The sequence below is a fragment of the Polypterus senegalus genome, chromosome 6, assembly GCF_016835505.1.
Source record: "Polypterus senegalus isolate Bchr_013 chromosome 6, ASM1683550v1, whole genome shotgun sequence".
Classification (NCBI taxonomy): domain Eukaryota; kingdom Metazoa; phylum Chordata; class Cladistia; order Polypteriformes; family Polypteridae; genus Polypterus; species Polypterus senegalus.
In genome coordinates this window covers 173503037-173515652 of record NC_053159.1, presented here as the reverse complement: position 1 = coordinate 173515652, position 12616 = coordinate 173503037, and the positions used below count along the sequence as shown (strand labels likewise).

The following is a 12616-nucleotide window of genomic DNA, read 5'->3' as shown; positions in this document are numbered from 1 at the left end:
AATCAAACGCATGTTTTTATTATATTATAGTAATAATTATAGCAGCTCACTACTCAAAACGCCGAGCACCCAGACTCGAACCAGCAACTTTTCAGTTATAAGGCAGCAATTCGTATTTCTGCACCATCCAAGAAGACATGTAAACTTTCTGTCGACTGACATTTGAGCTTGGGATTTTAATTCACAGCAACATGTTAATTGAATAATTTTTTTTTCTTTGGTTATATTCTTGAATAAACGCGCACATGTTTATTTGATATTTGGACTAAAGTCTTCAAACATTATACACTTCTTATCATTATTAGTATAACATGGAAAAAGTTTCTGCTTTATGTATGTGTTCAACAATTCCTGCCTCGCATTTCATCCTTGTTTACACAAATCATTGTAGAAACGGAACACACATGAAATGTATGTGCTCCAAATAATGATATATTATTTACTCTATACAACTCCAGGCACCTCACTGCCAGATAAAGAGGCTTGAGCTGATGGAGAAGTGCGAAGGGATTTAAGGTGGGCTGGGATTACAAGTTTTTCGTAGGCTTCAAGGATCAAAACACATTTCTGAATTTATTCTTTACTAGCAAAATACCTGCGCTTCCCAGTGGAGAAGTAGTGTGTTACAGAAGTAATGAAAAAGAAAAGGAAACATTTTGAAAATAATGTATCATGATTGTCAATGTAATTGTTTTGTCACTGTTATGAGTGTTGCTGTCATATATATATATATATATATATATATATATATACACACACACACATATAAACATATATATACATATACACATATACATATATACATACATATGTACATATATACATATACACATATATATATATACATACACATAAACATATATATACATATACACATATACAGATACATACATATCTACATATATACATATACACATATATATACACACATACATATATACATATATATACACATATCTACATATATTCACACATACATATACACACACACACACACACACACACATATATATATATATATATATATAAACACCCTTTTGGGGTGCGAGCAGCTGTTGCTGGGTGTGCCAGAATCCATCGAGGAAGAAAACCGAAGAACAATATTTGTACAAAATCTTAATTTATCAATCCATTCCTAAATAATTAAATGGGCAGGCTATTTCTTATCAGTGCAATACACTGCTTGTTAAAACAGATGACTTCCGCTCTTATGTGCACGTAGTGTTGCGTGGGCATTATGAACTATCATATCTGTTCAAGTTCTATTTAAATTTTAAATATAAGTAATTTTTATTTAGTCGACAGAAATATCTTTGGTAGGAATGCAAGTTAAATTTAGTCATCATTGCAAACATTTTTCTTCACCATAGAAATGTAAAGACTAAATTCAATTTACATTCCTACCAAAGATATTTCTGTCGACTAAACAGAATCTACTTATATCCAAATAGAACTTGAAAAGATATATTTTTTCGAATCTGAGCGCACATTTTAGATCGATTTAACGCGCACTACATCGAGCCTCATGCTATTGTGCTCTGGCCTGCCTGCCTCAATAAGTCACCATTGCTTCGCTCTTACTTTTTTACCGTTCATTTAATCATGGGCCTCTCTACAGTTTTGTTTATTTTCGGGATGTAATGTTCATTAAATTTATGTATCATCTGGTCCATTGGCAGACCGTGCATCTCACACTTAGGCCTTCAGTACTGCTCCGTCTGAATCAACCCGCCCCTCAAAAACTAATTTATGGTTATAAAAACCATCTTAATATACAGAAATACAGTATAAAGAGCCACTGCATCGCAGATAGAATTGCAACATTTTACTCACCAAAAATTTGGATTATTTGTAAACAAAAATGCATCCTCCTCTCTTTCCTCAAAAACAGTTCAATCACTCTGTCGTACGGATTATCCATGCTCCTCAGTTCCATCAATAAGTCCCTTTCTATCCCCATTGAAGCTAATGCTGAAAATCGAACCTGTGGCTTCTATCCAATCAATGGGTCTGAATATGGTGACGTCGCCTTACGCCTGCTACAGGGCCTTACTGACACCAACTCAAAATCTGATTGGTTGAAGCAACAGGTTAATCGACATTTATTCTGTGCTCGAGTGCCTGCACAACGGATTGTAAAGTCCTCTCTGCCTGGCAGCAAATGATGGCTGAAATGTGATTGGTTAAATGCTTTAATACGAAAATACATGCCTGGAAGCAGCACAACTATCGGAACAGCTATGAAAGGAAGCGGACAGACTATTTGGAATTATTTCATAAGTATTAATGGACAAAATATAATTAACATCAGTTTGTGATTCAGATGTTTTTACTTATGAATTTGCTAAGCACAGTCCTTCACCCGCGAATATTTACCTTATATGGGCAGGCACTCAATTACGTGGGAGGCGTGATGACGCGAGACGCAACTACGCCTCCCACGGCTATCGAGCTGCATTCTATTACAGTATATGGACAAAAATACGTTCCAGTTATGACCATTACGCGTATAATTTCGAAATGAAACCTGCCCAACTTTTGTAAGGAAGCTGTAAGGAATGAGCCTGCCAAATTTCAGCCTTCTACCTACACGGAGAATTAGTGATGAGTCAGGGAGGGAGTGAGTGAGTGAGTGAGTGAGTGAGTCAGTGAGGGCTTTGCCTTTTATTAGTATAGATACAAAGATCACACACTACAGCACTAATCTAAATACAGAATAAGAAAAGAGCAAAAAGGCCAGCTAAACAGTTAGACTAGTGAGACATACGAGTGACTTGTGAAACTGTAGCCACAGTGGTACTCCAGGAAGGAACTTGGTCAAGATTTTTGGTCAGACTGACAGAAGGAAGGATCGGTTCATCATGGACCACCATAAATTGCTCTGTGAAGGTCCTTAAAGTTCAGCATCGTCCACCTTCTATTTGTAACTGACTAAAACGAGAAGTCATCAGACAATGTATCCAAAAAAAAAAATCCATGGTAACATGTTTTTTACTCTCCATCTTCCTACAGGCATTGCAAATTGTGCATCACTGAGCTGTGAACACAGATGTCACCAGTCTCCTTCTGGAGGGAGCTGCTACTGCCCACTGGGATTTGTACTTAACAACAATGATAGCCGCTCATGTCGAGGTAATGGTTTGTATCACAGTCGAGTCGCTCCTCTGATTGTTGTGCCAAATTAGATGAAGGCATGCATTTGTCGAGAGACCAGAAGAAAAGGCATTTATTGTTATTGTTTTGCCAGGCTGAGTTCAAAATCAAAAGTTAAATACGCTTAACATAAATCAAAACCCAGGAGGCATTTGTCATAATAATGATTATTTTGTCTTGTGAGGTAGTTTAGAATTGTTTTTTTTACATCAATGAAAATGCTTTAGGAGTTCTGAATTGTTATTATTTATTTTGACATAGTTTACTTTTTATTTTGCGTTGGCTGCCTTTTGTTTATGCAACATGCATTCATGTGGTCCCATGATTGGCACCCTAATGACGTTGCTGGACATTTGCTAGAAATGTTTCTTTTATTTACCATTTGGTATGGGATTTGTATACGCAGAAGGTGTATCACACACATTTGTAGTAATAAAGTGTGTTGCTTTTGTCATTACAATAGAGAGAGCATCACAAACATCTGTAGTACTAAAATGCATTGCGGCTGTCATTCCAACAGGTGGAACATCACAAACATTAGTAGTGCTTATACAAATCCTATATAAAATGGTGTGTAACAGAGACATATTCATTGCATTTGCCTTTCCACAAGATGGCACGTCTCAAAAAATTGTAGTAATAAAATGCATTACACATGTTTAAAGCTGAACCGCCTGATCTAGTATTGTCCTGGCTTTGCTTGTTCCTGATTCTGTCACCATTGTTTCAGTTGACAGTCTTAGTGATTCCTGTGTTCAGACTCCATTCTTTTTTAAGCAAAATGGACTGAAGGATGAGTGAAGATTAGATTAGATGCTTGAATGATTCCTGATTTGTGAAAAACCGAAGTGAAATTATTGAATGAAATCATTTATTCATTATTTAGATTTTGATGACTGCAAGACTTGGGGTGTTTGTGACCAGCTTTGTGAAGACAGAATTGGAAGTCACAGATGCAGTTGTCTACCTGGATATGTCCTGGAACAGCACAGACACTGCCGAGCAAACACTTCATGTAAGTAATGTTAAAGAAACATCTGGACAGGTGGCCTTGGTACACTTGGGGACAGAATTGCAGCTCATCAAGTTTACCACCTAGGGTGCCTTTTAATGCCTACAGGATGACACAGTGCCCAAGTTATACTCAACGCCTTGGTTACATCTCACCTTGACTATGGCATTCCCAATCAACCCCTTCATCGACTTCAACTCTGCAGCACAGATTATCACAGGATTGAAGTCCACACAACATGTCACCCCTCTACTCATTCAACTTTATTGGCTTCCTGTGTCCCATCAGATACACATTAAAAATTACTCTTAACGATTAAAGCCCTTCATAATCTCCCTCTAACCTATCTGGCAGATCCTCAGATTTACACCTCCAGTCAGTCCCTATGACCTTTGTCTGCTGGTATATTTTCTATAACCTTAGTGCTATTGTACCAGGGCTTTCTCTTATGCTGCACCCAAACTCTGGAATTCACATCCTCCTCCTCCTCATATTTGACCACACGACTCTGTTACAAAATTTTAAACTGCTGTTCAAACTCATTTCTTTAGCTGGCTTGAGGAATTTGAATTGTCTTGTTGAAGCTTATCATGCTGGTTTATTATGTTTTATGCTCTTAATGTTACTGTTTTGTATTACCACTCATTTTATGCTGTGTGAGGGGACCTCGAGTGTCAAAAAGGTGCCTTAAATGAAATGTATTATCTATATATATAAAATGTTAGGGGTTATGTCCATCTATCACATGATTACACGTGATTACCCATGAATCACTGGACCTAAGTCTTAAACAAAAGCTTATGATACACACTGGTGAAGCAAAAAATGTAGTTAGTAGCAACACTGATCAGAGAAACTAACTGAGGAGTTGTCATGACAGAGAGAAAAAGATCTACAACATCTGCTGAGTGTGACGAAAACAGTAGAAACTGATCACGTGACTGGTACTCGTGAAATGTGTTGCCGCTGTGAAGTTATCAGGGTTTACATCTTTCTTATGGTAAAATTGATAAAGAAACTGACTGAGAAAGGGACATGGGAGAGAGAGAAGAAGAGCAGTGACATCAGCTGAGTGTGAGGAAAATTGTAGAAGCTGATTACGTGATAGTGCCTTTCCTATCAGGGGCAGCACAGTGGCGCAGTGGGTACTGCTACTACCTCACAGTTAGGAGACCTGGGTTCACTTCCCGGGTCCTCCCTGCGTGGAGCTTGCATGTTCTCCCCATGTCTGCGTGGGTTTCCTCCCACAGTCCAAAGACATGCAGGTTAGGTGCATTGGCAATCCTAAATTGTCGCTAGGAGGGTGTGTGTGTGTGTGCCCTGTGGTGAGCTGGTGCCCTGCCTGGGGTTTGTTTCTTGCCTTGCACCCTGGGATTGGCTCCAGCAGACCCCCGTACCCTGTAGTTAGGATATAGTGGGTTGGATGATGGATGGATGGATGCCTTTCCTATCTATCTATTATAAAGTACCATTCATAAAACTATCTATCTATCTATCTATCTATCTATCTATTAAAGTACCATTCATAAATCTATCTATCTATCTATCTATCTATCTATCTATCTATCTATCTATCTATCTATCTATCTATCTATCTATCTTCATCTGAGCTGTTGTCTCTTAGTACACATATCAAGGTTGTTGGTAGTGGTGAGCAAAGGTAAAATTAAATTTGTATTCAGTTTTGTGAAAATTCATGTCATAGGCAAATTTTCAATTGTGAAACCTGAAACACATTAATGTAGTTTTTTGGAGATTGTAAAGGTTTCTTTATGGTGGGAGGGGGTGGTTCAGTGTAAAACATGGAATATTGTCCCTTAAAGCCTTGATCACACTTTAATTAAAACATCTATTTGTTTTGAGTGGATATTAATGACTCACGGGTATTTTAGGTGTCCCTGTGGGCTAGGAAAGTATCTGCCACCTATGCTGGACTGATTATTGTGGCCAAAATTGTGACCTGAGTTCTGAGGCAGCAGTGCTTGATAAAATGATATACTCCAAGGGCACAATCCTCCAAATTCTTATTCTCTGTGTACTTCTCCCAAGCTTCTATCACTACGACTAACTAACACTCACAGAGCCTGTGATGCAACGGATGAGCACAACATACTCGGCCTTATAATTTTCCAATCTGCACTACAAATTGAGGAGCATAACATGCCTAATCCAGCAATGAAGACACAACGTACAATGAATATATGAGGAATAATAATGTATTTTCATAGCATTCTCATTGTGGTCAGCTAATGTACCACTCAAATGAAAATATTTCAAATCCGACTGGCATACCAATCAGGTAGTAACATCACGCATTACATTAATTATTAACATTTGCATGAAGCTGATCAAACAGCACCCTAAAGTGTGAGGTGAAGTTTGCTTGCAATACACCCGAGTGAAACTTCCATGCATGTCAATCAAGCAGGTAGTGCAGATTACGTAGTGACACCCCCATCCAACATGGCGGCTACAGCACTGTGATGTCATGCTGGACTCTCAAAGCATCATGGGACACTGGAAAAAAAAAAGAACATTCACCTGACCCAATTGCATGGCAAATTTTTAGAGAAGTATTCAGTAAGTAAGGTCACCAATAAACCCAACAAATTTGTTATGAAAAACACTTTGGTGAATTTCACCCATCAACACTTGTGTGTTACATCTGTTCTTTTCTGAAGCTGAATAAAGCATGTAATCGATATCATACTGGTGAAATCCTATTTATGCCTCTCATTCACATCAGGGTGGAGAAGAATGTGACATGTTGCATATTTTCCACACAAAGCATACCATTGTGCACATTACAGCAAATGTCACTGCACGGAAAGTCAGCACACCACCATCATTACCCAGCAATCGCCCTTTCCAGCTTCTTTATTTCTGTAGTAGAGGCTGACGATGTGCCCACTCCTTTCCTTTCCATCTCCAATGCATGTATGTGATCGTGATCACCAAGATTGTCATCATAATCAGCAATGTGGGGACCTAAAACACACCTGGTGTCTCATCAAAGTGTATAGACTTGACAGGAAATGAGTCCATGATTTTTTTTTTAGAGTCCTTCATTTAAATACAAAATGTCACGCATGTGAAATTCCCCAGATTTTTTCCCCTGACATTGCCTCCTAAAAACACTAAATGTAGTAGACATTTTAGATATACTTTGTTAATCTCCAAGGGGAAATGTCCTTTCATGTGACCTCTGGGGAGTCAAGACGGAGGGTCAGCCATTGCGCAGAGCAGAGCAGAGCAATTTTCAGCTTAAGGGCTTTGCTCTTGGGCCCTACAGAGTAGGATCCCTTCTGGCAATAAAGGGATTTTGTATTACATAATGTGTGCTTTGATCTTCTTGTATTACTTTTTAAAATTTCCATGTTTTTTAATTGAGGGTACGTTGCGGGCCCATTGAACTATCAAATTTAGATACTTTCATTTTTTTTATTTTTGTAGCTGGAGTGCCATCTTTGATTTTCTCCAATGGCCGGGATCTGCTTATGGGTGACATCCACGGGCGCAGTCTCCGTACTTTGGTGCACTCCACAAACCGAGGGATTGCTGTTGGAGTTGACTACCATTATCAGCTGAGAAGGATCTTTTACTCCGACACCATGCAAGATAAGGTCAGTAAGTGGTACAGGACTCCCAAACTGGCAGCAAGTTGATTGAATTTTCATACATTGTTGTAAGGCGGCATGGTGGCGCAGTGGTACAGTGGCACAGTGGTAGCGCTGCTGTCTCGCAGTAAGGAGGGCAGGGTTCACGTTTGTATGTTCTCCCCGTGTGCTCTGGTTTCCTCACATGGTCCACAGACATGCATTGCATTGAGGATATCTTGTGTCCCCTTCTTATTTATTGTGTTGTTTTTATCCCCATTTCTTTTTGACACCCACTGCACACCTAACCTACCTGGAAAGGGGTCTTCCTTTAAACTGCCTTTCCCAAGGGTTCTTCTATTTTTTCCTACAAGGGTTTTTTTTTTGGGGAGTTTTTCCTTGTCTTTTTAGAGAGTCAAGGCTGGGGGGCTGTCAAGAGGCAGGACCTGTTAAAGCCCGTTGTGGCTCTCCTTGTGTGATTTTGGGCTATACAAAAATAAGTTCCATTGCATTGTATTGTTAGGTGAATTGCCGATCCTAAATTGGCCCGTGTGTGTGCTTGAGGTGTGTGTGTGTTCGCTCTGTGATGGATTGGCACCCTGTCGAGTGTTTGTTCCCGCCTTGCCCCCTGTGCTAGCTGGGATTGGCTCCAACAGACCCCCACGACCCTGTTTAGGACTAAGTGGGTCAGAAAATGACTGACTGACATTCTGCTACAAAACATTTGATTCAGATATTTGACCAGCGAAGTGCTCAGTTACTTTCTTTAGAAAACAGTAAAAGCTGTTAGAACAGACGCATATTTTAGTTCTTGAAAACAAATCATTATAGAACTACCATGAGAAAATGTGAAATGAAATATACTCTGCAAGATGAATTTTTGTTGATAGCTGCCTTCATTTGATCTGCTTCCATTGTATGGACACGCACGCATGTGTGCGTTTTCAGCAAATATTGCATTACCAACATTTTTGTTTAATCCATTGCAAATGTGGAGGTGATTCTGTTACATTTATTAATGCCAACAAAGCCGCCTATTATGGCTGCACTTCTGACGTAGCCTTTAATATCACACGCTGGCCTTGCCGCTTTAATGATCCTTCAATTTGAAGTTACATTTCAACAAGTTAGAAAGCTGAAATTGGACGTGGGCTTAGAGGGACTACCCAAACCCATGAGAAAAATAAAAACATACTTTTATAGGTGGGCATTCCTTAATGTTTCTTTTCATACCAGAGCTATTTAAAAATTTACGTTATTACTATAACAACTGAAGTTGCATAGAATTTCATTTGGTGAATCCCATAATCATAAAAATGTTGATACAAAATGAACAGAATAAGGACAGCAGTAATCATCGGTACCCAGCAGTCTCCAAATAACCAATATAAGAGAAACACAGTTTTGACGTAATTATTAAATTGTTGCAGAATTATTTCAATTGTAATCACACACTAAAGTGAGGGGCAACTTCTGGACTTCAAAAAGTGACACAATATAGAACCACAAAGCACTCATTGAAGAAAAATAAATTTCAAATCCTGATGGCAATCTGTACGTAGCTTCTTCAGCCACTCAAAACTAATTGTTATTATAACAGAATGAGAATTAAGATTGGTAAAGCCTGCAGCTATAACTGATATTTGCAAAAATAAAATAACAAGGGCTAACAGAACAAGGCTGGCTATAATACTTGATATTATGAAAAGATTTTATATAGCCGCCGATTAGCCACAACATTCAAACCTCTGCCATCGAAGAAGAAGAAGAACGTCGATTATCTCAATAACATGAGATGAACAGTCAGTTCTCGAGGGTGAAGTGTTGGAAGCAGGAAAAAATATTCATCTTGCCATAAATCTAGTTATTCTAAAACATCAGTGGCTTTATACCCTTTTTCGCAACTCAACAACTGTGGACTGTCTATTTATAGCACTACTTTAAGTAAGCTTTTACTAAAAAAACATCTAGATGGCAACACTAAAGTAAAATGAGATTTGGCAGCAAAGCTCATCAACAAGCTGGCTGCGTCTACAGTGGCTGTAAACTGAGATATGGCTTCTCTCGGATTGACAGGCTCGGTGAGATACAACTTAATTCATACCTCACGTTGAAAGTGTTATCATCACTTTTATAAATCCCATACCAAATGGCAAATAACAACGACATACACACTGCATTCATCATTAAAACAGATGGCACATTAGAAAACATTTTATTACTCCAAATGCTTCTGATACACCATCTGTTAGAATGGCAAATGGATTGTATTTAATGACTACAGGCATCACAAAATACGTTTCAATAGGTGGTGCACAGCAAACATTAATGCTGAATATGCTGAGGTGTACGTTGATAATTTAGATTTCAGTCTGCCCTAGACATGTAGCATGGCTATATATACAGTATATCTATTATAAAAAAAAAACTTTCAATGAGACGAGACGTGATCTTTTGAAGCGAGACAGAGACACTTTCACTTCCTGCGAGACGAACAAGTCACGTCATACTTACAACCTTCAGACGCAAGTCTGGACACGGTGGCGTGGTGGTTAGAGCCCCTGCGTGGAGTTTGCGTGTTCTCCCCATGTCCTCCCACATTCCAAAGACATGCAGGTTAGGTGCATTGGTGATCCTAAATTGTCCCTAGTGTGTGCTTGGTGTGGGCTGGCACCCTGCCTGGGGTTTGTTTTCTACCTTGCGCCCTGTGTTGGCTGGGAATGGCTCCAGCAGAACTCCCTGAGCCTGTAGTTGGGATATAGCGGGTTGGATAATGGATGGATATATATACAGTATCTATATAAAATCTAATACTATTTATTGGTCTCCTGCTCTCTTGCATAGTGACACATCTCTTTGTAGAACATCGCATTATATGTATATATTGAACACATTCTTAATGAATAAAAGAAAACTGCAAAAAATGGATTTGAAAGCAGGAAATTTGTAATATTTTGTCTTGATTTATGATCCTCAATTTGGAAAAAGTATGGAGATCGTAATGTGAGGGTGGCTCATTAACAAATTTTATCTAAATAATTTTCCTCCGATGAAATCGTGAAACTGATCAGAAATACATTTTTTTCTTTTAGTTATTTGCCCTTTTTCTAAATCTCTCATTCTGGTCTAGCCGGGCAGACAGTCTCCTTTTGTTACTTTGCTATATCGACTATAGTTGAACACTCTGATGGGCCCTGAGTGATACTGCCTAGCTTGTGCTCAGGACTAAATGATTGGCTTCCACTCATATTAGTATAATTGTAGTCACAGCATAGCGGTTCTGATAAAAAAAAAAAAAAAATCGAAAGAAAATGACATTTTTTGGAGTAATTTTATGTAACCCGAGGACTTAACAAGCTGTATTTATTTTCACTTAGCCATCAGCTATAGATGTTTCTCGGCTTCCTCAAAGGGCTTTGCTGCGAGTCGCTCTGTTTCAGTATTTGAGCCTGAGCCAAGAAACTGGAAAGATGGAACATGTTATGGGATGCGCTTGGTAAAAGGCTAACAGAGCGATTCCAAATCAAGAAATTTCATCTTACAAATACGTATTTAGTGTATTATTCAAAAAACAAAGACAGTATTGATGACTTTTCCTTGGCAGGCTCTGTGAAATGCCAGTGCAGCTCATAGCTTCATTCAGATGCCAAGTGTGAAAGATTTCCAGAGCAGGGCCACAGTGGGCCTTAAGGTTTAGATCTTCTCCACCTGCAGTCCAAACTATTAAGGCGTTTGTGTAGGTCACTTTAAAATATCATTTTACTTATTAGTTAAAGACGAGGTTTGAAATACATGGAAACATCCTTATGAAGGCCTTGGACCCCCTAAAACTCTGTGTTGAAGAAGACACAAAATAGAGGAAAAAGGGATGTGGGACCAGTGGGTACCTGATGTAATGCTGGATGAAGATGGAAAGGATTAATAAAAATACAATGAAATGTTGTGGACATGGCGAGTCTGTTTCTCTTCAGGCTATATGAGCAAGGCTGTTAAGAAGCTCCACGCTCTTGACTTGTTGGTCCGCAGTGAATGTCACCTTCCAGTAATGTTGATCTTTAAGTAGCCCTTGGAGCAGAAGAGGCAGGTTTCTCCTGTGGCAAGCTGGAAGTGACATTAGCAAGTATCATCCTCTGTGCCATGGGTGAAAGAAGACAGGCAGCTAGCTGCTGTGTTCCCCCAGTTGTTGACATCTGTGACTTTACCTTAATGTGTAGCGGTCCGGTGCTGCTAAGATTCCCACCGTCGATAGGACAGTGATTTAGCTATTTTTTCTTTGGAGGCTTCCAGGAATGCACCCAGTCTTGGCCCGACCCGCACACACTCACAGGCAGAGACATGAAATCAACAAATGAATAACTATTATATCCATCCATTATCCAACCTGCTATATCCTAACTACAGGCTCAAGGGGGTCTGCTGAAGCCAATCCCAGCCAACACAGGGCGCAAGGTAGGAAACAAACCCCGGGCAGGGCGCCAGCCCACCGCAGGGCGAATAACTAATATATTAATTGGAAAATCCAATACAAACAACAACAACCAGACAAACCTCCCTTTTCCCCTACGGCGATACAATTTTAACACAACAATGAACCACGACAATAAACACTCACGACAATGTCCTCATACAGTCCAATGCGGCAAAAGCAGATGAAATGGTTTAGTGCGAAGATGCCAATCCCAAGAATAGCTTCCGTTATAAATGAATGAAACAGTCCTACCGGTAGTCCTGAGCGGTGAGGGGTGAGATTTGCAGGAGCGCTCCTTTTTAAAGACACACGACTACTATATAATCTACCACTATACACACAACAGGCAGGCACGAGACAGTCCATTCGTCCTAACGGGAAAAGATC

The 12616-nt window shown here is 39.4% G+C and overlaps 1 protein-coding gene across 1 annotated transcript in view; it reads left to right on the top strand.

Moving 5' to 3' along the window:
• Window positions 1–12616, top strand: part of lrp2a (low density lipoprotein receptor-related protein 2a) — a 248832-nt gene that overhangs the window by 22260 nt on the left and 213956 nt on the right. Inside the window, 3 exon segments of the mRNA XM_039757567.1 lie at window positions 3013–3132; window positions 4040–4168; window positions 7619–7788. Coding sequence (XP_039613501.1) covers window positions 3013–3132; window positions 4040–4168; window positions 7619–7788 — 419 coding nt within the window.